At 40.2% G+C, this 27237-nt stretch overlaps 1 protein-coding gene across 1 annotated transcript in view; it reads right to left on the bottom strand.

Annotated features, from left to right (window-relative positions):
• PPFIA2 (PPFI scaffold protein A2) overlaps positions 1–27237 on the bottom strand; it is a 444508-nt gene that overhangs the window by 104915 nt on the left and 312356 nt on the right. Inside the window, exon 7 of the mRNA XM_084811789.1 lies at positions 10083–10199. Coding sequence (XP_084667915.1) covers positions 10083–10199 — 117 coding nt within the window. The remainder of the gene's footprint in view (positions 1–10082; positions 10200–27237) is intronic.

The following is a 27237-nucleotide window of genomic DNA, read 5'->3' as shown; positions in this document are numbered from 1 at the left end:
ATGCTACTCTCACCTTTGTTCCAGATCACACACAAGTACAAGAGTGCATAATCACCACACTCCAAACATGAGTTATTAAACAGATGTTATTCCATCTATGTTATAAATCCTGTTTGATTTACATAAGACCTAGAATGATTGGAGAAGTAAATCTTTGATGTGGCATGTAAAAGATAGCCAGTGAGAGCCAGTGTAGTGTAGTGGTGAGAGTGACGGACTGGGAGCCGGGAGATCCGGGTTCTAGTCCCCACTTGGCCATGGAAGCTCACTGGGTGACTTTGGGCCAGTCACAGACTCTCAGCCCAACCTACCTCACAGGGTTGTTGTTGTGAGGATACAACGGTGAGGAGGAGGATAATGTAAGCCGCCTTGAGTTCCTTGCGAGAGGGAGAAAGGCAGGGTATAAATGCAATAAATAAATAAATAAATAAAAAGATATGGGAAATCTAATCTCTCATTTTTTCTGACTGGTAAGCATATAGATAAAAGGGAAACATCAACAAGAATATGATTCAGACTCACCACCTTCCTATGTTGCAGAGTAGGGGAGACAGTCAAGGCTACAGATTTTTTGTGTGTTCTCTCAGTATCTCCTCCTGTCCCTAAATCCAGATACCCATGCCTACTTATTTGCTGTGTTTTTGTTTTACTAGTTTGACAGTGCTACAGGTCATTGCAATGGATGAGTGAATGGTATGGAAAGGGATGTGTATGCCTTGCTTTTTAATTGATGTAATTTTTCTTCAACTTATTACAATTTTTCTTAACCATATTTGTAAATATAGTCACCTATACATGCATATAAAATCATAAAAGTTTAATTATTTTAAGGACAGCTTTATCCTCCCACCATCCAAGCCCCCTATAAAGTGGGCAAGGCTCGCTTTACATATTATCACTATAGACAATTATTTTACTCTAGAGTCTGAGATTCATTAGGTTAAACATTGAAGCACTAGAATTACATTATGTGAACTAGAGAACTGAACTATGCTGAATTTGCATGTTAATAGAATAATGTCCCAGCTATCCTCAGAGGAATATTACTGTGCAATGATAATGAAGTTGAAATACTATTATTTGATTTTATGTCTTGGAGTTGGTTCATACATTATATCCATCAGCTCATTTTCACAAATCATAGCACCCATGAGTGGTTTACTTGTGTGAGCAGTAACAGCAAGTAAATATACTTAGGAATTTATAGCAGCAGCTTCTATGAACAAGTATTTCCATATTCTGAAGATATCGAACTCATGGAGGCTGCCATTGTGATTTCCATGAGTATGCTTCCCTGGTGATAATATCTTCTGATGATACTTGTGTGCTACAGTGGCCCCAGTTGGCCAGCTCGGGTGATAAACAATGGTAATATGTATGTGCCTGAAGACTCATGCAATTATTCCACTTGACTCAAGGACCACACTTGATCCCTGATACTGGCTTATGACTAACACTAAACAATTTAGTCAAGTTACAAATGCTGTCTATACAATGAATACTGCTGTTCATTTCAATAAGTTCGATGAATTCCACTTGTAACTCTAGACCAAATACAGAAAATTCACACACTATCACGTACTGGGACCCAGATATTCTCTATAGCAACCTCCCCCAACCTGGTGCCCTCCAGAACTGTTGAAGTACAACTCCCATCATCCCCAACCACCATGGTCTGATAGTGTCATGCTAACTGTGTTTTTGGGTGAATCAGAAATGCACAAGCACCCTAAGTTTCCTGCTTCTAGGCTTCTTTGCCATGCCTGAAACTGAACATTTCCATTTCTCCCCCTTGTAGTCAAATGAACGTACTCCTGCTGCAGGGGGAGCAGTGTGCATCTTGGGAGGCCCATTTCAGCTATGAAGGAAGTATGGAAAGAGAAGTGTGAGGCACTTCCTGTCCTGCCTGCTTCTTGGTCATGTATGACATGTAAACTAAACATCAGATAATGGTATAAAGTGTACTCAGTTCCGTTTAAGTACCAAATATACTAAACAAACAACCCCTTGACCATCTTACCCCTTCTGACTAGAGCAGATCCACATTACCCTACTTTAGGGGACCAGACATGTGAATGTTTATGGCACACATGGCTACAGCCCATACTAATTTCCTTTAAATGGGGACCTATTTCTGAATCACCGTGGGTAGCTATTTATGTAGTTGCCTTTTGGTTTTCAGCACAGGGGTGTTCTGGTGGTGGTGGGGGGTACTTTCTAAGGCCCCACTTGTGTGCTACAGTAGCCTTGGTTGGTCAACAAGGCTTATAGGCAACTAAAACACAGATGGCCCTATAGACTAATGCCTACTAATCTGGAAGCCCCAAACAATCTACAATGTATCTTTTCAGGATGTGTGAGCCTTGTAAATCAGTCAATTAAGTGGTCATAAAACTTGGTTGAGACCTGATTACATAGTACTAGCTTTCCTAAATTAAGAATTAAAACATCCTAGGCAAGCACTTATTTCCCTTATAATTTGGCATTCAAACATGCATACCTACTGCATATTTTTTAAGCAACCACAAGAGGTGATAAAATTCATTAACTAATCAAAGCACAATTTCCCTACCCTACATATACTCCATCACTCATGTTGACTTTTCAACATACATAATAGCACAGAGATCCAGATCAAGATTTTGTCTCTAGAAGACTCTCTACAAGACATTCAGAAGTGTTATCTTCCACTTATGTTAGGAAATGGTACATCCCATTCTACCCCCTGAGGCCTTTACCATGACATTCCACTGCATGTTTCCGGGCCAATATGTTTTCTTTTCTTTTCATTCATTCATTCATTCATATATTCATATCCCGTCTTTCCAGGAAATGCCTAAGGCAGTTTACAACAACATAATTAAAACCATTATGATCGATAATAATGGAAAATGATAGCAACATTTCTACAACAACAAAAACAGAAGAGTTACAGTCAGCCAAGAATAAATGCTTTAAGCCATTCTAAATCAGCCCGAAAGGCTTTCCTGAAAAGCTAGGTTTTGGTCACATGCAGAAAGGTCAGCAGTGAATTAAGTATGTGAACTGCTTTAGGGAGAGCAGTCATCTGAGAACCGTGGGTGCTTCATCCTCCTACTCTATATGAGTCATCACACTGATAAGGATTTTACTAGTCAAATATTTTTAAAAAAGGGAAAAAGAAAAATGACAAGTGAGCCATTTTTATCATGTTACAGGCCCACATTTCAATATGTCTGTTGAATTATGTGACTTTACTTTCTAAGTCACCTTCTAAAAAAGTCAAAGTCAGAAGAGAGTGATGGAGTTCTAAAATCAGCACCCATATGTGGTGGGAGCACAGCAGACTTCTTTATGGGAAAAGAACTTTAATAGCTGTCCAAATACAGTAGTAGTATCCAGGAGGAGAAAGACAGGGAAGATTAAAGTGTCATTAAGCAAATCTAATATCAGTGATGGTATTAGCTACAACAAAGGAGGCATGCCATGGAGAAAATTCAAAATTCAAAACTATCCTGTGGGAAAAAGTGCTACAGAAGGCAGTGGATATTAAATGTGGAAGGGGTCCAGAAACACGCCCCCGCCCCAACAAACACAAAACTATCAAATTGTCAGTGGTTTGTAAGGCAGAAGAAAAAGACGAAAACATAGTCAAGTCTTCCCTTTCTAAATATCATGAAAAGGAAAACAGCAAAAATGATGTGTTGCTATTTTTTCCTCTCACTAGATCAAAAGCACAGCAGCAACTGCAATCTGGTGTTTGTGTAGACAATGTATCAGTAATCAGATGGAGGGTAAACATATGAGTTGTTGTTGTTCAGTCGTTAAGTCATGTCCGACTCTTCGTGACCCATGGACCATAGCACACCAGGCCTTCCTGTCCTCCGCTCTCTCCCGGAGTGTGCTCAAGTTCATAAACATATGAGTACATAGAGTTAAAATTTCATCTGCAGCCCAAGCCTGCTATCGAAAGGAACGAGAGCATCATTGAACACTAACAAATACTTTTAAAGACCTCAACATCCTTGTCTGTGTGTGTGTTTTGGGGGTGGGGGGGGTGGTAGACATTAGCAATGTCCTGAGGAAAAAAATCTGGATGAGGGTAAAATGCTGATATCCCATGTACATTGGCTATTTGATCTCTCTGTATTTTCTTTAAATGACTGTATCTTAAAATTTTATTGTGTAAAAATATTTATGACTTGTTAATGTTTTATAGTTAACAGTAAACATCAATAAAGCCATCATGCCTAATATTAAAGCTGTGATTCTATGCACATTTACCTGGAAAACTGTTCTACTGAATATAGTGGGATTTAAACCACTAAACCATTCAGGTATGACCTAAATCATATCCCTTATGAATATACAGTGGAGGTGAGGAAATGATTTAAGGGATTAGACCTGATAGACAGAGTGCCTGAGGAACTATGGACAGAAGTCCGTAACATTGTTCAGGAGGCAGCAACTCAATCCATCCCAAAGAAAAAGAAATGCAAGAAAGCAAAGTGGCTGTCTGAGGAGGCTTTACAAGTAGCTGAGGAAAGAAGGGAAGTGAAAAGCAAGGGAGAAAGGGGAAGATATATCCAACTGAATGCAGAGTTCCAGAGAATAGCAAGGAGAGACAAGAAGGCCTTCTTAAATGAACAATGCAAAGAAATTGAGGAAAACAACAGAATGGGAAAGACTAGAGATCTCTTCAAGAAAATCGGAGAAATCAAGGGAATGTTTTGTGCAAAGATGGGCATGATAAAGGACAAAGAAGGCAGGGACATAATAGAAGCAGATGAGATTAAGAAGAGGTGGAAAGAATACACAGAACTATACAGGAAAGATCTGAATGTCCCGGATAGCCATGATAGTGTGCTCACTGAACTTGAGCTGGACATCCTAGAGAGTGAAATGAAGTGGGCCTTAGGAAGCATTAGTAACAACAAAGCTAGCGGAGAAGACAGTATTCCAGCTGAGCTATTTAAAATCCTAAAAGATGCTGCTGTGAAAGTGAAAGTGCTGCACTCAATATGCCAACAAATTTGGAACACTCAACAGTGGCCACAAGACTGGAAAAGGTCAGTTTACATTCCAATTCCAAAGAAGGGCAACGCCAAAGAGTGCTTTAACTACCGTACAATTGCACTCATTTCACATGCCAGCAAGGTGATGCTCAAAATCCTACAAGCTAGGCTTCAGCAGTATGTGAACCGAGAACTACCGGAAGTACAAGCTGGGTTTCGAAGAGGCAGAGGAACTAGAGATCAAATCGCCAGCATTCGCTGGATCATGGAGAAAGCAAGAGAATTCCAGAAAAATGTCTATTTCTGCTTCATTGACTACACTAAAGCCTTTGATTGTGTGGATCACAACAAACTGTGGCAAATTCTTAAAGAGATGGGAGTACCAGACCACCTTACCTGTCTCCTGAGAAACCTGTACGGGAGTCAAGAAGCAACAGTAAGAACCAGACATGGAACAACTGATTGGTTCAAAATTGGGAAAGGAGTACGACAAGGCTGCATATTGTCGCCCTGCTTATTTAATTTATATGCAGAGTACATCATGAGAAACGCCGGGTTGGATGAATCACAGGTCGGAATTAAGATTGCCGGGAGAATGATCAACAACCTCAGATACACAGACGATACCACCCCAATGGCAGAAAGCGAAGAGGATCTAAAGAGCCTCTTGTTGAGGGTGAAAGTGGAGAGTGCAAAAGCTGATTTGAAACTCAAGATTAAAAAAACTAAGATCATGGCATCTGGCCTCATCACTTCCTGGTATATAGAAGGGGAAGAAATGGAAGCAGTAACTGATTTTACTTTCTTGGGCTCCAAGATCACCGCAGACAGTGACTGTAGCCATGAAATTAAAAGACACTTGCTCCTTGGGAGGAAAGCTATGGCAAACCTAGACAGCATAGTAAGAAGCAGAGACATCACCTTGCCGACAAAGGTCCGTCTAATCAAAGCTATGGTTTTCCCAGTAGCAACGTATGGCTGTGAGAGCTGGACTGTAAGGAAGGCTGAGTGCCGAAGAATTGATGCTTTCAAACTGTGGTGCTGGAGAAGACTCTTACGAGTCCCCTGGGCTGCAAGGAGGTCCAATCAGTCCATCCTAAAGGAAATCAACCCTGAGTGCTCATTGGAAGGACAGATACTGAAGCTGAAGCTCAAATATTTTGGCCACCTAATGCGAAGAGAAAACTCCCTGGAAAAGACCCTGATGCTGGGAAAGATTGAAGGCAAAAGGAGAAGGGGACGGCAGAGGATGAGATGGCTAGATAGCATCACGGATGCGATGAATATGAACTTGAGCACACTCTGGGAGAGAGTGGAGGACAGGAAGGCCTGGCATGCTATGGTCCGTGGGGTCACGAAGAGTCGGACATGACTTAACAACTGAACAACAACAACAAATGTCTGAGTAAAGTGTATGTAGGAGTGGGCTGCATGTTGTATGCTTGATTCTACAGATGGTTTTGCTTTGTTTTTTTAAGTGGTCTCTTAGCTCTTACAAAGAAATAACAACACACACACACACACACACATAATATCAATAAAAATCATATATATCAAGAGATTTATGAGCTTCCCACCATTTCATAATCATGAAATTAACATACACACACACACTCTCTTTTAATTCACATTTAAGTTTTTGACAGCCTACCATTACGGCCAGTCAAATAAAGGCTACATCTCCTGTTCTCAGAACTGCTATGCCATCAACAACATATTTTTTTCTTCTTAGTTGTTATTCTCCCTAGTTCAAAAGTTCCAGGTGACTAACAATAAAAACGTTAGAGGTGACTGTAATAAAAAATAAGGCAAAATACCATTTCACCTTGTTCAGGGCACAATATGCTCCATCATGGGCGGTTTTCCATACTAAAAGCTGCCAATGACAAGCTACCACAGATGCTTCCATGTTTATTTCCAGTCTTCTCTACAGTCTAAATGCTAAACTTAAAAATGTACAAGTAAAACACATTACATCTACCCTTGCCCATAATCCACAAGGTACAAATCCACATAGCTACAACCCCCCTTACCTTATTCCCACACAGATGTCTCATTTGGTCTGGTAGACTGTTCCAGTTATTGCTTATAATACCTAATAATTCAACATGTACCTTTTCTAATGCTTTTAATGTGTTTTATCCTCCCTCCCCCAAATGCCTAATACACTTGGAACTCCTTACCTCTCCTTTGTCCATTTTGCATCCCCTGTAAATTCTTTTGCCTCTCTTATGTGCCAAACAAGCAGATGATTTGATCAAATTCCGCACACATCATTTTTCAGTCAAGTCTTTCAAAAATGATCCATTGATTGAAGTAAAGAATGTGAAAGTGAATACAGTATCTGCATTGCTTCTTAGACTAAACCATATTGTTATGAACAGCTGCATTTTGCGCTAGGATTATATTAATTTTCTAACTTGGAATGTGAATCCTTTGAATCATGCCTTCACCTATGTTTTATACATCAAGCATAATGATTAATAAACCACAAAATTATAGCATCAATTCCTTGAAGCAAGTTTTCTCCAAGTTATAATCAACATCGGAAGGTCAGTGATAGCTCCTATTTGTCCCTTCCAAGAACTGTCTCACTCTGCCTTTCAGAGGAAGACTTTTGAATTATTACATTACATTGGTATTGAACAAAAACACAATAGCTGGAAAGAATTCAGTAATTTGCTTGAAATTGTGACGATGGTCAACTTGAAAAAGTTTGTTTTTAAAATTAAAACTCCATCATTGCACTTTAAATTATCTACAAAGCAAGGGACATCACAAGTGCTACTAGAAAGTTACAAAACGTGGTAGAAGCTGCCAAGATGACAAACCACTATAACATTGATTAGATTGCTCTTTCCTTTTGATATCATCACTATATTAAGTACAATTCCGACTGTTTCTACCCGTTTTTTCTCAGATTTGTTTGTGATTAAATTTCCTTTCAACTGCTGTGAAAAGTATTTTTTTTCTTGAAATATACCTGGAATGTATTCCAGATGGAGTAAACACACACACACTTTTTGAATTGTGCATATAGTTAAAACTGTAATTTAAGGCATATCTTCATGATACTTTTCAGGGATTATCTACAATCCCCCCTGCCCCACACACACATTAAGGCTTCAGGTCCATGGTATTTCCCTTTCCTCTCCTTCAAAATAGATGGAGACAACCATGGGACTAGAATATGCTGTGCACGCTACACTACTTATTTTCCCCATTTACAGAAGAGGTGATATGCTTTGCATTGTGCACTCCAACACCCAACTAGGAGTACACAAATGGTACATAGTATATGCAGGGTGGCACATTCATAATGCAACAGAAAGCATATCTTCCTCTGAACACTATATATAGACCTGTCTGTACACTATACACAGTATAGACCTGTCTATACAGGCTGGCTTTTAAAATCTCTTCACACATATACCTAAAGGTTTTAAGTGCACACCTCTGAGTGTGCTGTGAATTTAAAGTGCACACCTAAAATGCGAAGACTATAGACACTTATTTGAAAACTTATGCATGATACAGATACACTCACTGGAGATCAGGTTTTTCCTGCAGCTCTCTGTTGAGAGCTTAACATTTTGGTTATTACAAGTAGAATTACTGCCAGAATTTACCATTCAGTAGAGCAAATACAAAATCAGAAGTTCTGTCAAAGTCAGCAACCTGGTGATTTTTGTTTTGTATTTGCATTTTGGCTGAACTTCATGGGGCGGCAAAAACTGAAGACAAAAAATATACTTGAAATGTCTTCTTCCTGGGACATGAGATGAGAAGCTATGACAAAACTCCTTATCTGTGTCTTTTCATAAAGAATCCACAAAAAGGTTGTACCTAATAGAGGTTCTCTCATGTACCATAATTAGCCTATATAGCAGGGACAGGGAACCTCTGGCTTGCAGGCCTAATTAAGCCTGCAGAGGTTCCCCACCTGTCCTGCAGAGCTGTCTTGGGCTCTTTCCCCAAGCTCTGCTCCCTGGAGGCTAGCAGTGAGAGAAATTCCTACTATCTCTGATAAATTCCTGTTATTGCTGATCACTGATCTCAGTGGAGACTAGAGCAGGGATTCCCCTTTGTATACTGGTCCACCTCCCAGTTGGGAAGGCAAGTGGTGCACTGAGTGCTTTGCCCACCTTGCGTCCTCCTCTGGCTCAGTGGGGTTTACCCCCAAGTCAATGTGCATAGGACCGCAGGTACATTTTGCCTTTTGCTTTCCATTTGCATGAAGTACTAGAAATTAACTCATTGTTCATTTTCATTTATATCCCACCCTATTCCTAGGGCTCTTCCTAAGGGTTATGTTAAAAAGAGGACAGGGAAAAATAATAGATTAGCATCCTTGTGGGGATCATATTCTTAATCCCAGTTTTAAACCCAATTCTCCTATTACAGGATCCCTTAGGCCGATCAATCCTCACTCCCTAGCCTGAGAAGCCTCTGCCTTCTTCCTGTAAGATTTCATACCCATACCAGTCTTCACTGCCATCATCATTATGTCCCTTTCATTATCTCCAGTGCTTTCAGTAACTACTCATACATTTCCTTACAATACAGCACCGATATGTGCCTACTTAGCAATATATAAAAACAAACTTAACACAATCGACATGGTGGCCAGGGCGACAAATAATGTTCTGGTGGTGATAAACTCCCTTAGTGAGATTTTTGAATTATAGAAATGGGCCGTTTGATTTGAGAATTTCTGGTTTGTAGTGTTAGTATCTAAATAATAGCTTAAAGTGTAGCTTAAGCACTAAGTGCAGCTTAAGTGCCTGTGAAGTTCAGTTACACATGAAATTCCTTTAGCTTGATGCTCCATGCATGATGTTTTTTACCACTGCCTTCATTAGAAGCAGGAACACAGCTTTATGTCTGTAGGAGGGCATAAACATATGAGACTGGCCAAGGCTGCGTGGCATCTGCTCAAAATGTTAGAGGTGCACTTTGCAGATGTCACAGTCATGTTACGTTTATCCCAGAAGGGAGAAATTGATTCACTATCTTAATGAGAGCAATGGGATTTCATCCTTACTTTTCTAATGATGATGACTTTCAAAGGAAAGCTTTAATTTATACCTTTTCATGAACTTTTTGCCCAGGCTCCATGCCTTTGATATGCTCCGAGTCAGGAGGGCCTTCTCCCGATGCCATTTTCCTTTGAATGTGTGCATTTTGTTCACGCAAAGCTATAATCTAAAAAAGAATTAAGAATATAAGATGAATGCCAAAGCAAACTGTATCTAGGTAAGCATTTAATGTATTCAATTCATCATCAATTCACTGTATAATAAGCAGAACTGTGACAATATTGCTTACGTTATATCATTACACCTACAAAGAAATAAATGGGAAATTAATACGTTTCCTTGTGTTACCTCCCCTCATTTTATATCTTCTACTTTCTAAGCTATGCATTTGAAAGAATTAGTTGCTATAATTATGAAGGCTAAAATGAAACATGTGGAAATTCCATTTTTGGAACTCAAAACATCTTTTTTCCTTACAAAACACAGTCTCAAGGGGTGGGGAGCTGAAATGGGTCAGGATCATGGCACATGGGGAGGTGTTTTTTTTTTTAATGGGGCTGTGCCTCTAGGTTTTATTAGTGGCAGAAATAATACTTTGGGGAGAGAAGTTTTCAGTTAGAAAACAGCATGATGGGGGAAAAGGTTAACCCACCTTCCCCATACTATGGTCCTGACCTTGATCCCACCCTCATAATAGCTGTGCTTTGTAAAAGAAAGACATTGGGAATTCCAGTCACAGAACACCCATATCCCATCTCACTTGATCTTAATTGGAGACCTTTAAGAAAACAGAACACATCATTGGTCTCATAAGGTTTATCATCAAAGCTGTTAAATGAAATTTAGCATCATATTACTGAACACACAAACACAAACACATCAAAGATCCACATCCACATCTCTATGTTTTGTAAGACTCAGGAAAAACATAATACATGTAGATTGAGCTAATTTGGTTTCACAGACACTGAGGGCTTCTCCACATTAGCAAAAATCCCACAGCATTACTGCAGCTTTGTCTTCTGGAGTCTTCGCTGGTTTATCACATGGGATAATAGTCCCACGCCCCCGTTTTTGCTGATTTCCTTCCCATATGTTTCATTTATGCTGCCAGCAGCGGCACTGTTTTATTGTGCTATTTCGATTTATTACAGCATTTTCAGGGTTTTATAAATTGGCAGATTCCCACTTGAAAATGGTGGGAGAGGCCTTGGAGGTTGATGACGTTGTAAAAAGGACCTGCGAACTTCTGTGAGTGAACAATCATGAGCGCATGATAAATAGACACTCCACACTTTCAAGTAAGTTTATTCTAGCATAATCTCAATGGTTTCAAATTACACAGTTCAACAGTCATTGGTTGAGATGCATGGTTTAGTTTACTATACAACTAATGTCTTCATGCATATTAAAAGTAAAATTACACCCTTCTTTACTAATACTCTAATATACCTATCTGAATCTTATTTATATTGTGGCAGTTCTTAGTCGGAAAAGCATATCTGTGCTGAATGACTGCTTGCCCTCTGAAAATCTGTTTTCCCATCCACTTTGGGAAGCCAGTGGATAACCAACAATAAAAACAATAATTACAGAACATATTTAATCAAAGTAAGGTGAAAGTTTCCCCACATAGTTTCTGCTTGCAAGGAAAATAATACTGCTTTAAAAACTTGTGATAGATTTTCACACTTTAAGGATTTGTTGTTGTTCAGTTGTTCAGTCATGTCCGACTCTTCGTGACCCAATGGACCATAGCATGCCAGGCCTTCCTGTCCCGAGCTCTCTCCCGGAGTGTGCTCAAGTTCATATTCATGACCTAATCCATTTATTATACTTTATACCCGAGACTTCCTCCAAGGAACTCAGAGCAGCTTACTTCCATATTCATGATGGTCCATATTGATCGGTCCATATTGATGCTATCTAGCCATCTCATCCTCTGCCGTCCCCTTCTCCTTTTGCCTTCAATCTTTCCCAGAATCAGGGTCTTTTCCAGGGAGTTTTCTCTTCGCATTAGGTGGCCAAAATATTTGAGCTTTAGCTTCAGTATCTGTCCTTCCAATGAGCACTCAAGGTTGATTTAGGATGGACTGATTTGACCTCCTTGCAGTCCAGGGGACTTGTAAGAGTCTTCTCCAGCACCACAGTTTGGAAGCATCAATTCTTCGGCACTCAGCCTTCCTTATAGTCCAGCTCTCACAGCCATATGTTGCTACTGGGAAAACCATAGCTTTGATTAGACGGACCTTTGTCGGCAAGGTGATGTCTCTGCTTCTTACTATGCTGTCTAGGTTTGCCATAGCTTTCCTCCCAAGGAGCAAGTGTCTTTTAATTTAATGGCTACAGTCACCGTCTGCGGTGATCTTGGAGCCCAAGAAAATAAAATTTGTCACTGCTTCCATTTCTTCCCCTTCTATATGCCAGGAAGTGATGGGGCCAGATGCCATGATCTGAGTTTTTTTAATGTTGAGTTTCAAACCAGCTTTTGCACTCTCCACTTTCACCCTCAACAAGAGCCTCCTTAGATCCTCTTCGCTTTCTGCCATTAGGGTGGTATCATCTGCATATCTGAGGTTGTTGATAATTCTCCCGGCAAACTTAATTCTGACCTGTGATTCATCCAACCTGCCGTTTCTCATGATGTACTCTGCATATAAATTAAATAAGCAGGGCGACAATATGCAGCCTTGTCGTACTCCTTTCCCAATTATGAACCAATCAGTTGTTCCATGTCTGGTTCTTACTGTTACTTCTTGGCCCTCGTACAGGTTTCTCAGGAGACAGGTAAGGTGGTCTGCTACTCCCATCTCTTTAAGAATTTGCCACAGTTTGTTGTGATCCACACAATCAAAGGCTTTAGTGTAGTCAATGAAGCAGAAATAGACGTTTTTCTGGAATTCTCTTGCTTTCTCCATGATCCAGCAAATGCTGGCGATTTGATCTCTAGTTCCTCTGCCTCTTCGAAACCCAGCTTGTACTTCTGGTAGTTCTTGGTTCACATACTGCTGAAGCCTAGCTTGTAGGATTTTGAGCATCACCTTGCTGGCATGTGAAATGAGCGCAATTGTATGGTAGTTTGAACACTCTTTGCTGTTGCCCTTCTTTGGAATTGGAGTGTAAACTGACCTTTCCCAGTCTTGTGGCCACTGCTGAGTGTTCCAAGTTTGTTGGCATATTGAGTGCAGCACTTTCACAGCATCATCTTTTAGGATCTTAAATAGCTCAGCTGGAATACTGTCATCTCTGCTAGCTTTGTTGTTAGGAATGCTTCCTAAGGCCCACTTGACTTCACTCTCTAGGATGTCTGGCCCAAGTTCAGTGAGCGCACTATCATGGCTATCCGGGACATTCAGATCTTTCCTGTTTAGTTCTTCTGTGTATTCTTTCCACTTCTTCTTAATCTCATCTGCTTCTCTTAGAAGATCCCTGCCTTCTTTGTCCTTTATCATGCCCATCTTAGCACAAACGTTCCCTTGAGATCTCCGATTTTCTTGAAGAGATCTTTAGTCTTTCCCATTCTGTTGTTTTCCTCAGTATCTTTGCATTGTTCATTTAAGAAGGTTTCTTGTCTCTCCTTGCTATCCTCTGGAACTCTGCATTCAGTTGGATATATCTTCCCCTTTCTCCCTTGCTTTTCACTTCCCTTCTTTCCTCAGCGACTTGTAAAGCCTCCTCAGACAGCCACTTTGATTTCTTGCATTTCTTTTTCTTTGGGATGGATTGAGTTGCTGCCTCCTGAACAATGTTACGGACCTCCGTCCATAGTTCCTCAGGCACTCTGTCTATCAGGTCTAATCCCTTAAATCTATTCCTCACCTCCACTGTATATTCATAAGGGATATGATTTAGGTCATACCTGAATGGTTTAGTGGTTTTCCCGACGTTCTTCAATTTCAGCCGAAATTTTGCAATAAGAAGCTCATGATCTGAGCCACAGTCAGCTCCAGGTCTTGTTTTTACTGACTGTATAGAGCTTCTCCATCTTTGGCTGCAAAGGACATAATCAGTCTGATTTTGATATTGACCATCTGGTGATGTCCATGTGTAGTCACCTCTTGTGCTGTTGGAAAAGAGTGTTTGCTATGATCAGCATGTTCTCTTGGCAAAACTCTATTAGCCTTTGTCCTGCTTCATTATGTACACCAAGGCCATGCTTGCCTGTTATCCCGGTGATTTCTTGACTTCCTACTTTAGCATTCCAATCCCCTATGATGAAGAGGACATCTTTTTTTGGTGTTAGTTCTAGAAGGTGTTGTAGGTCTTCACAGAACTGATCAACCTCAGCTTCTTTGGCCTCAGTAGTTGGGGCATAGACTTGAATTACTGTGATGTTGAATGGTGTGCCTTGGATTCGTACTGAGATCATTCTATTGCTTTTGAGATTGTACCCCAGTACTGCTTTCCCCACCCTTTTGTTGACTATGAGTGCTACTCCATTTCTTCTAAGGGATTCTTGCCCACAGTAGTAGATATAATGGTCACCTGAATTAAATTCGCCCATGCTTGTCCATTTTAGTTCGCTGATTCCCAAGATGTCGATGTTCAATCTTGCCATCTCATGTTTGACCATCTCCAGCTTACCTTGATTCATTGATCTGACATTCCAGGTTCCTAAACAATATTGTTCTTTACAACATCCGACTTTCTTTTCACCACCACACACATCCACAGCTGAGTGTCCTTTCGGCTTTGGCCCAGCCGCTTCACTCTTTCTGGCGCTACTTGGAAATTCCCTCTGCTCTTCCCCAGTAGTATATTGGAAACCTTCCAACCTGAGGGGCTCATCTTCTGGCGTCATCTCTTTTAGCCTTGTGATACGTTCCATGGGGTTTTCTTGGCAAGAATACTGGAGTGGGTTGCCATTTCCTTCTCCAGTGGACCACATTTTGTCAGAACTCTCTGCCATGACCTGTCCGTCTTGGATGGCCCTGCATGGCATAGCTTATGGCTTCACTGAGCTACGCAAGCCCCTTCGCCACAACAAGGCAGTGATCCATGAAGGGGACTTTAAGGATACATTTATATAAATCCAGTGCTGCCATGTTTAGGAAAACACTTACAGTATTAATTTTTTCCCTACTGGCTTTTCTTAAAGTTCTTTCCATTTAAATTATATTTAAACCCATCTGTCGGTAACGTATTAAATTATGTCAGTCTAATTATCTTGACTGAAATTTGCTTCCAATTAAATCAGTTGCCTAGTATGTACTAACAGAATTTAATTTAATTTACAGTATGGTAAAAATGTAAAGAGGTCAAGGTCTATTCCCCGAAAAGGTTTGTCAGATGTTTATAACATTTTAAAAGACTCTTGACTTGATTTGACACCTGATTCCCCCATTCCATTAATTGCATCAATCTTTTGCTTGGGGCAAACTTTTGTACTTGTTTTTAACCACATGTTCTCATTTCATTTATTATATTTCATTTCTATACCTCCCCATATCCAAAGTTCTCTGGGCGGTTCACAAAAATTAAGACTATTAAAAATACATTATCCAGGGTGCAAAACGATTTACTGTACAAAAAGAATATAAACAGATAGCATACACACAGACAACATACATCTAAAAACATTTTTTAAACAATCTTCCAAAGAAAATCCAGGACCTGATTTAAAATCATTATATGCTGCTAAATGCCTGAGAGAAGAGGGCAGTTTTAACCTGGTGCCGAGAAGATAACAATGTTGGTGCCAGGTGGGCCTCATCAGGGAGATCATTCCATAATTGGGAGGCTACCACCAAGAAGGCCCTTTCCCTTACTGCCACCACCTAAGCCTCACTCAGAGGAGGCACCTGGAAGAGGGCCTTGGATGTTGAGCATAGTATATAGGTTGGTTCATGCCAGGAGAGGTGCTCTATCAGGTATTGTGGTCCTGAGCCATGTAAAGCTTTATAGGTCAAATCCAGCACCTTGAATTGGGCTCAGAAACATATAGGCAGCCAATGCAAGCAGGCCAGAATCTGTGTTATATGTCTGGACCTTCTTGTTTGTTATCAAAATGGCCACCGCAAATGTTATATGTACTTGTGCTGTACACCAATGGGCAGAAGATTTTCTGTTTCATTCCACCCTCCACCTAGAAATCCTCTCCATCTTTAGCCACTCAGCTTGTTTTCCTGATGAACTATGATAACTTTAACACTTATATACAGATGCTCAACATCCCATTAGGACCCTGGTGGGAAACTATTTTTTACTTACATGCAATTAACAATTCTCAGAATCTGGCATCCTTTTTAGCCTGGATTAGCAAAGAATCCTTCTATACAGATGCTCATGCTAAATAAAATGTTTTGTGTCAGCCTCCCATCTAAAAGCACTGAAGATTCAAATAATTGAGAAAGCTCTGTGATCTATCTCCATATGTTCTATTCCATAATATTCAAACAAAATCCTGAGAGGATGCTGAGATGAGGACAGTCCCTTCTCTGTTCTTGCATCCCTTTATTTTTACAAATGGAGAAGATAGCACTTACAGTAAAGTAGATAGTGGAGGCATTAAGGGCAGGCTGACTTTGTTCTCTCCCAGAGTTCCTGGATCAGGATAAATCTTTTCATGATAAAATCTTTAACTATGAGTGTCAGAGGGCATCTAGGATTTCTTTTTATGCTCCTTGTAATTTTGATGCAATGTTTTGATCACCAATAACATTCCTTGTCCACTACAGCAAGCAAAATACTATTTTGTTTGCCATCTTTTCAGTAAGCCCTGTTTACGATTTAATTAACATAACATGAACTGAGCTACCTTGTTATAAAGAACAATGCATTAGGGATGTAACTGCTGCCTTGAGGCTGTGGGAAAACAAAGGATTTATTTTAATTTACTCTGAAAAAATAATCAGTTTGAAGAAAAATGTAGAATACAAAAGATTATATTTAATTTTATTTGTTCTGTGTTTCATATTCTTTGGGACCAACAGTGCAAGTAATATGTGACTGAACAGAGAAATTCAGAGTTTTTATTTTCTATTCCACTCTATCCTGAAGACATATCGGTTTTTGCAATACATGTAAAATCATTAAAAAACACACATACAAAATCTACATATAATCTGGACACACAACATCAGCAAATCCAAAGGTATATTACAGCTGTGCACAAATGGCCTCTTGAAGTTCTCCACCTTACTTGTGGGCAGAGAAATTTGGGAGACAATTTCACTGAATTCTCCAGGGGGAGGAGAAATTCTCATCAGTTTCTCCCAGGTCCGGCTCCCCATTGGCAGGACTTGTAGTGCAGCTTCTTTCCGTTTTTGGTTTTTTTGTGGTGCAACAGCATCAACTGTCTTGGCAGGCCGGACCCCAGTTTGCGTCCACCTCAATGCACGTGGGGGCAGTGTTGTGTCTAGCTCCAGGGATGAGGTGGAGTTAGTGCACTGCCAAAATCTGTCTTTCAGTTTCCTGAAAGTTTTCTCCCCCTGCCCATGAAAGAGGCTTCCATTGTTCTGCCTCATTCAGGATGTTTTATAATTGATTTTTTGACGTGTTTTTGACCTTACCTAATAACACCTAGCCTCCCAGGCTGCCTGCACGTCCTGATCTGAAAAAGCCCAATGGAAGGAATTACCTCATGGTGCCTTAAACTGGGCTTTCATTGAAGTGTAGGAAGCTGAAGAGGCTACAGGCTGCCAGAGAGATGATTGCACAATGAAAAACAGGACATTTGTGCTCACTCTTCATCCACCTCCTAAGTAAGGTAAGCTCACTAAACCCAAACCCAACCCATGAGAATTTCTCTGAAATTTCTTCACCATTAAATTTCTTTTCAAAAGCAATTTCTCTTCTATCAAATTGAATGAGAATGGTCAAAAAAAGTGTGGGAAATTTTTGGTACAGCACTAAGGTATAGAGGCTTGGGCTTTAGGAAGTTTCCAAGTGAGGGAATTCCACAATTATGATGCATTGAACAAGCCCACTTCTGTATGCTCTAGGCAAATACTTTGGATGCACAGTAGACTGGATACTTTTGGTCAACAGCCCCCCCACGCAGTTTTAGGGAAGAACCACTTTGAGGAAGAGATGTGGGAATGTTAGGTCTTCCCCTATGGGCTGATATCTCGGATGGGGTCAATTCATATTCCTCAGGGGACCATGGGACATCTAGCTGCTGAACCCTACATTACATAAACAGCCATTTCCTCAATCCCAGCTCCTAAAAGAATTTGCATAAACAGATTAATTCAACCTCATAGAATACACTTAGTCCTCATACAATTATAGGATATAGGAATTTACATATATATGCAAAACAACAATTAAAAGCTTGTGTGAAAATAAAGAAGAGAATATATTCATTTCGGCACTGAAAAATCTAAAGCCAAACAAACTGACAGGTGACAAACATGTTTTTCATGGCAGTAATTCTAGGTTGTCACCATTTGAAGCAGTTGCTTATCTTAACAACCTGTCTTATATATTGTTCTCTACCATACGTATTGTTCTCTACCATACAGAGTGGCAAACTCCTGGAGTTTGTAAAATATGTAAACTCTTAGAGAGATTTCAAGACATTGCACTAAATTCCTATCTACAGCAATTTGATTATTTAGCAGAATCTCCTTGACATAATGATGGCAAATAATGATGTCCGTGGTGAAGTGTGTCCTGCTCCTTCACTCATTTTTCATCACCAGGTAAACCTGCTCTATTTTAAATGGTTGCATTTTTTTTTACTATGCAATTCTTAGATGGCTTGTTTACTGAAGTTATACTATATAATTATACAGCTACAACAAAAGTAGGACAAAGGATGGCATACATTACAATATATGAAGTTTTCCAATATAATAATATGTCAGCAAGTATTTGCATGTACCTAACTTTTTTTGAATTTGGAGCAGAGTTAAAACTTAACACCATTAACACTTCTCTAAACCATTAACACTTTCCTACATTTCCTTTATTTGAGGACATTTTAGGTCCCCTAACACCACACTCTGGCCACCTTAGAACCTCTCAATGAATGTATCCCAAGAGGTATGGAAAACATTAAAATTACAATTTCTGTGATTAAGAACATTGGCACAGTAATATTGATGGCTGGATTCTATGCACTGCAAAACCAATTTTGTTTTCATTCTCAGAATTTGCTTTCCTTATTTGAATTAAAAATGAATAACCAGGTTGGTTGATGCTCCTGCAGTTTTCTAGCCTTCCTGGTTCTTTGCAGCTTGGGTTGCATGTTTGAGCAACCTAAACAGGTTTTAATAAGTGTCTTCCTCTAACAGGCCGCTTTGGCATGATGTACTTTGCTCAGTGCTTTCCATCTTGAGAAAGGCTTTGTGCAGCTTGTATGGTTGGCCCACAAGCCCAGAATCTGAGATCCAGCTCAACAGTTTATACTCAGAACTGAAACTCTATTTAAAGTTTCTAGCTCTCATGGTTCTGAAAGAGGAGCATTTAAGAATTCTTAGAAGATATTAATAATTCCATGTGAAGCTTTCAATGATCAGCGAGTGCTGATTTCACTTCATGGCACGAATTCATAACCCCAAATTACTAGTCCTTCTTTCTGTTAGACTGTCATTCCATTTATTTCCACAAATTCCAAATAATTGGGAGAATAAACTACGTAAGATATGCTAACATATGCAAATTTACATGTTTACATATATTCTTCTGATTACAGAATTTGTCATTCATATTCAGAATGCACATGATACTAATTATGTGGCTAATAAGGACTATCTTTTAAGAGCGTTTGGATATAGCTTATATGATACCTAAGATAAAGGAGCTAAACTAGATGATTTTCTGGTCCTAAAAAGCTACAATTCTGTAAGTATTGTTGTCCCCTATTTTGTAACCTGCAGTTACCAAACATACATATATAAATTACAATGAAGATAGAATAAATGCATACAAATTTGTATTTTGCATCTAAGAGGCAGTCTGCTTGCTGGATTTCAATTGCTAAGTACGACATACAAATCACATTCAAGCCTTCTAAATAATAATTCTCCACTCTCTAGTGTGATTTCACATATTTATAATCTGATTAGTTATGGCATACGTCACTTAAAAACAGTTTGCCTGATAACACATCCAATTTAAAAGGCATACATTTGGAACTGGTGTATTTATATCCATTAGATAAAGTCTACTTTTGTTTGAAACTCTTAATGGGAATGTTTTATATTTAAAGAGGTTTACAAAGACAATCGAATCTTCAGGAAAGTTGATCGTAATACATTTGGCAGAACTGAAACTTAACATTTGATATCAAGGAAGATGTCCAATGCATTTTAACTAGGAGAGGGGAGGAAAATTGGCACAGGATGTTGTTTATTGTGGCAACCTCTTAGGCAGAAATTCATAAAGCATCCCCTGGCTCTTGCTCTCTGGTTGAGAGTTCATGTGTCAAATCATGGCTTGTGGTCATGATAGCAGACAAAGGGCACAATCCTATGCATGTTTAGACAGAACAAAGTCCTGCAATTCCCAGCACTCCCCAGGCAGCATGCATAGGATGCATGGGATTGCATAGGATTGTGGCATAATATGAGCATAAATTGACACAGGCCACACTTGATAGAAATCAAGGTCAGCTACATGTGTAAGTTTCATGTGTACAGAGCTGCTAGATTTGATCTAAACTCAAATGTATATACAGTAGGTTGTGACTGGACCATCTTTTTAGGAAACAGGAAATGCCTATCTTCCCAGGCAATGATGGAACATGCTCGGTGAACTATATTTCTTCATATATTTGTGATTTTCCCTCACTCAAAGCATTTACAAACAAGCTTGAACTGCCTCCTCCAGTTCCTCAATCATTGTAATGCAGATTAATACAGTGTTAATGAGAACCTGAAATCTAATATATGCTGCTTTAGTGTGAAAGGAAGCTAAAGGAAGAGCATTTTGGATCTTATTAAAATTCTGATTTAGTTAACCAAACATGCAGTAATTCCTAAAGACTTGAATATTATGGGGAAAAGAACGCGTTAGGTTAAAATGCTGAAACACCCTATATTTCCCATTCTCAGCTACAGGCTTCCACTCCTTTAATAGCATAAATATGGTATCCAAGTTATGAAAAGACAATCAAAGTATTTTCAGCCATAGGCAGACATTATGTTGCAGTAATGATGGCCTATGCAGCATTTCTCACTAGTGCAAGCTGTATTTAAGAGAACAAAACACAGAAGAAAAGGCTTTTCAGAATTTCAAAAACTGGTTCGGGATGTTGCTTTCAGCAACCACAATGCCTTTTCACGCTCTCCTTGGGTGGAAGGGGTATACAAAACACTTTTTCCAAATGGGTTTCTTCACCTCCAGTTCAACTCTTAAAAAAAAAAAGACTCCATCTCAGGCAGAGTTCCAAACAGAGGTGTTTCCTACATGAACTGTGAAATAAAATCCCATTCGAAACAACCCATTGTACACAAATGCCAACTGCACTACAGATGCTTTTACCCATGGTTCGAAACTGATTTGCAAACCCTGGTAAAAGGTAACCATGAATTAGCATTAACCTCAATGTAGACATAGTGCTATACCATGGGTAATGTTGACAAGAGAAGATAGGGATAATTTGTACAGAAAGGGGGGAAAAACAGGGAAGAGAAAAGAGGGAAGGGAACTACCCTCTTCCTATCTTCTGCATTGTTCAGGAAGATAATAGCTCAGTTAGGCTTGACAATATTTACCTTTACAAAAGTATATTTGAGTTTTAAATGGTCTTTCATCCCCTTCTTGCTACTTCATATTTAAATATATACATTCTCAATATAAATTTGAAAAGCCAAAACATAGAATATATTAAATGAAAGAGTAAATACATTGCCGTTATTACTATTAGTACTGGAGTGCAGGCAGTGCTGTGATTGGGCCCTTGAACAGGACGTCAGCAAAACCGAAGCCCATGGAGATCTTTGGTGACATCAACAACACAACAAAAAAATTAAACTAGGTAATAGGAGATTACACTAGAGGTCCTTGCCAGGATGAACACTGAGGGGGGCATAGGTTCTGAAGGTGGAGATAGTGGGTAGGGTACAACGATGTCCTACCGCTGGTGTGGGAAGGTCATGCCTTCCAGAAACTTGCATTTCTGGTCATTTGGGGACTTGCCCCCAGAAGCGCTACATCATTGCTGGTGGTGGTAGGGGCCATGCACACACTGGGAACCAATGCTGCTGGCCGCCAGTGGTAGAACATCGTTGGACCCCAGCCCATGTCAGGAAGCAGGATATAGGCATAAAGAGGCAGCAGAAATAGGCAAGAAATGGCCAAAGGAACAACAAATATAGTCACTGCTCCCAAGTTTTAGGATGGTAAAGAGGAGCCAATAAAAGATCTTAGGTGGAGCTAAATGGTAACCCTCTTCAGAGAATTCCTGCAGGCTATGTCTCTAAAGATTAGAGATTAGTATGTCTCTAATACAGAGAAGTCCATCAGGGATGATCATTGCCCAGGGAATACTGGCTAGTGCCAATAATTAGCCTATTTCTTAACCCTGACCAATGCTTACATTCCTGACTCAAAGTAACCCCTAACTGTTAGTTCTATATTAGAATGTCTAATCCTCCAATTCTTACAAAGTCCAGGGTGGAAGAAATGTCAGCACCAGTGGACTGGACTTATTGGAGACAAATGTGCCAACAGATCTTGCTGAGATGAGAACAGCTTCCTGTATTTTTCCCTTTGGATTTAACCTAAGCCACGAACTACCTAGAACTTTAACCAGTAGTTTATGTTGTTGAGTCGTTAAGTTGTGTCCGACTCTTCGTGACCCCATGGACCATAGCACGCCAGGCCTTCCTGTCCTCCACTCTCTCCTGGAGTGTGCTCAAGTTCATATTCATGACCTAATCCATTTATTGTACTTTATACCTGAGACTTCCTCCAAGGAACTCAGAGCAGCTTACTTCCATCCTAGCAGCTCACAGAGAATAGCTGTGCCTTCAAAACCATTATTTGGGGCAGTACATGGATACTGATGGTTAAAATCTGGCAAGGGTGCTGACAGCAAGATGAGGAAGAAGGGTGGAAGACAGCATGATATGTCTGTAAAGATCCATAATTGTTGCCAGCCAGTTCAAGCATTCTTCAAGTCCTGGCAGGGATGTTATGCAAACTGAGTTCAGGACCAGTGAGGTGAGGAGCCAAGTTCACCAATTTACAGCTGAAGGGTACTAAAAATTAGGGATGTACATACTAGCAAAACTCAAGTTCATTGAAGTTCTCCAGATTCCACCTTGGAGCTTGTTCTGTCTCATGTCCATATAAGATTGCAATCTTTGTTTTCTTTTCACCTGAAGTTTTTTGTGTGCGTATTTTCCCAAATGTATGCAACAATTGTGCACATCACTGAAATATACACCTTCTTCTCCCATTGATTAAAGTGTGTTTGTGTGCATTTTTCAGAAGCACACTTTTTTTTCGTGCACATTTTTCAAATGTATGCAAGCTGTTGAGGCATTCTGGGGGATCCGTAAATCACATGGCAAGCTCGGAAACGTATGGACTTTGACTGCAGCTTGCGCTTGAGTCTGTGTTCGGTTCGGAAGTTGAGAACTGGGTAAATCTTCATAAAAAATGAACTGGACTTCTCATACATCCCTGCTAAAAATACAACTAGTTCTCAACCTAGCTTTTTTCTAAATCATCCTGCGTGCTGTATCTCTTGGAAGATCAAAGTCATACATTCCGGGTGAATCAGATGACCAGAGAAAAGACAAAGAACTGCACTGACAAAAATGTAAGGGAGTAGAAGCACTCTAAGTACGCATGTACACACAGGAACACTAACAGCTGCAGTTTGTCCTGAGGGATTCCCTAAAAGGCTGACCATGGAGACTTTCCAAAACTTTTTAGAGGGAGGAATTTTAAAAGGACATTCTGATGGACAGAACCTGAAGGTGATTTAAGGACTTTGGGCAAGCTTAACATTACCCTTGCAGGTTCATGCAGGATTTGATTCAGCAAGAATTCTATTGTTCAAATGTATTCGAATATAAAATTGGAACTTTGTTAGGCATGCACATCTGCTTGTTTAGAACCAAGGGCCAAACTAGACATGACATTATTCATGCAATTAGTGACTGTGTGACTTTTTAAAATAAAAGGTAATTAGCAGGCATGGCAGGGTCCAGATCAAGACCCCAAGTCCCCCTGCCCCATCATGGATGCGCTTTACATTAGGAGGAAAGCTTCCATTGGCACCAATGGGTGCTTTACTCATGATGCAAATAGCAGCCTTGGGGGCCTCAATCCAAACTGGAGCCATGATGGGGCAATGGGTTAAAGACCCATAGTCCTGATCTGTATGGACCCTCACCATGCCTGCTATTTACCTTAAAAGACATCCACACAATTGCTATGTGTGAATAATGTCCCATCTAGTTTGTATCATAGATAGGTTTAGCAGGAAGAAGCTGATGGACTACTATCGTGCACATGCCAAGCAATGAAGGAAAGTACAAGTGGGGCCCTGTAACAGTGTGGAATGCTGTTGTTCAGGGTTGTAACTGCTCCATTTTTTCCTCTCCATTTTGTGGTTTTCAGCAGGTGGGGTGGGGTGGGGTGGGATGGACACACTTGTGCCCAGTCCCAGCTATATTAAAATCGTTGATTTCTCCATTGATGTTTATGGCCAGCTCTTTTTTATAGGAACACAGGAAGCTGCCTTATACTGAGTCAGGCCATTGGTGCATCTAGCCCAGTACTGTCGACACTGACTGGCAGTGGCTTTCCAGGGTTTCAGGCAGGAACTTTTCCAGCCCTACCTGGAGAAGCCAGGGATTGAACATGGGACCTTCTGCATCCAAAGCATGTGCTCTACCACTGAGCCATGCACCCTCCCTATTTTAAAATAACTTCTTCATATGAAGCAGAAAACTACCTATCCAGACAATTAACAGGTTCTGTCTACCCTTTTTATCTGTGTCTCTTCCTCCCTCTCCTTTGTCTAGCCACTATAATCTATTCCCCCTCCCACTCAGTTCGCATTTTTCCCCTAGCTGTGCCATTCCATAACCCCTCCCAGCCACCTGTCATGTTTTGCCAGTATGTCAATATTCTACGCCATTGACTTATCATTGGGTTAATCCCCCCACCTCCACGCTTAGTGTTTTTTCTCTTAAGATGTCCCATGCCCCTGCAAACATCAAGATTACCCCAGTCTGCTGAAAGCTCCTTCATGCGCATGGGGTGGTACAGTTTGGGCTACATTCGCGTAAACATGGGAAGACATGAATCAGTATTAGAAGGAATTATAAGGAAAATGGAAAACTGCGCGGTGGGGGTGTGGAATAACCTGCTTAGATGGAATTATAAGGAAAGCTTGCATTTAGATAGGTATGCACAGGACTACCACCATCCACTCTAAGAAATGTTCTTGGCTTACTGATACATGTGTGTGTGTGTGTGTGTGTGTGTGTGTGTCAAATTCCTCAGATGTTCATCTTTAAGAGCAACCTCCAGATATGCCTTGAAAATCCCATGATGCCACCCAGGACACACTGCTGATGTGCAGGAGCATCCCTGATATCTTTGCACTATCTCCATCTCCAATAAGTAGTGCAAATAGGGGACGGAGTAGGAGGAGGGGCCAATTTTGCACTGGGAAGATGTGGTGGCCTCCTACTAGTGCTTAGCAATGTCACTTACTGTACAAACAGGCCTAAATTGTTAATTTGTTACAGCCAATTCTGGGGGAAAATGGCTTAATTTACAGTGGATGGCCAGGTAGTTCATTAGTTTCTGGATTAATTTCAAACTGAACTGGGGGTATTATTATATTTTGCATCTATTATAATGTTCCCAGCTAGGACTTATAAGTGTCACTGGTGAGTTTTGTGATCTCTAGAAGGCATTTAGGTACTAATTTCTTTTTAACTAAAGAATCATATTGAAGAAACAAAGTTTCTGTTCATCACTAGTACCACTGCAATACTTTTTGTTAACAAAAACTCAGAACATGTAATTTGCAGTTATGATCCAGGAAGATGAAATGAAAATCCCACACTAAGAATTACATTGAGGCAGTGATGGGGGATCAAGGATACATGAAAAGAAAACCTTCAACTACACACACACACACACACACACAGATCAAGTAGCTTTGCAAAAATAGACTTCAAACATTGGATACTCAGCAGGGTACTGTTTCAACATATATTTCAAATCATCGGTTCACTGCAGGTTTGTGGAAAGATAAAAATAGTAAACCTGGTAAGAAGCAATTTTTATGGCTTTTCCCTCACTCACATTTCTTTATGTTCTGTTGTCCTTTATAGCTGATTGCACTTTTGATTTAAAAATTAGCAACTCCAAAGGAGCAATAATAGCAATATATTGAGATTATGAGCATGGAATACAAGTGGGGCCTGCAATGAAATGCTGCAGTGTCTCCTCCCTCCTAACAGGAATGCTCCTGTTCAGGGTTCCAGCCAGCCATTGCATTCAAGCAGGGTATTCCAACCTCACAATTTTCCATTTTTCTTTTCCAACTGACACTCAACATTCTATGATTACTGAGCATGCTCTTTTCTCTTTATGCTGTGTTTTGGGTGTGTCCCCCCGCCCTTAAGTGTGCTTTTAAAAGAAGATCTGCTCTACTTCTACAAACCTCTGGTATTATCCAAGCAAGCAGATACTCCCCTCTGGTTTTTCAGTGGCTCCCTTTTTGACTCCATTTCTGTTGGCCCTCAGCACCTGAGTTCACTTTTAGAGGGCATGACCTGTGTGCTTGTGGGGATACATGGAACCATTATAGCAGTTTTGCTAACCGTAGCAAAGGAGCCATGCCCTTGTTCATATATTTGCTGGGACAGCACCACCGCTCTTGGAATGAAATTGCAAGCTTTCCCCCTTAGCGCCACTATCCAGATAACATCTAGAATGAACTGAGCACTCCATGAGAATGTTTGGAGTCCCAGTTTATGTGATTCTTTCCATGTTCAAAAAGAGGAGGGAGAAATTGCATGAAACCAGCATAAAAGGAACAAAAATGAGCATTTAATTTAATTCCCTAAGATGTCATCAGTGTGATGATTGAGGAAGAAGCAAGGTCACCATGACAGTAATGGCAGCACTGCAGTGAATGTATAAAAACAGGGGCTACATAAACTCAGGCTCTTCATATGTAATGTTAGTGTCATTTTTAACTTCCCTGACATCCTGAAGACTTGGCTGCTAACAACTTAAGGCAACCCTCCAAAACACACACACACCTACCTGCCCTA

Source organism: Heloderma suspectum, chromosome 7, assembly GCF_057233095.1.
Source record: "Heloderma suspectum isolate Gila_16-S chromosome 7, 16-S_ref, whole genome shotgun sequence".
NCBI classification, from domain to species: Eukaryota; Metazoa; Chordata; class Lepidosauria; order Squamata; family Helodermatidae; genus Heloderma; species Heloderma suspectum.
Note: the sequence above shows the minus strand (reverse complement) of the source record. Positions and strands in the feature narration are given on the sequence as shown.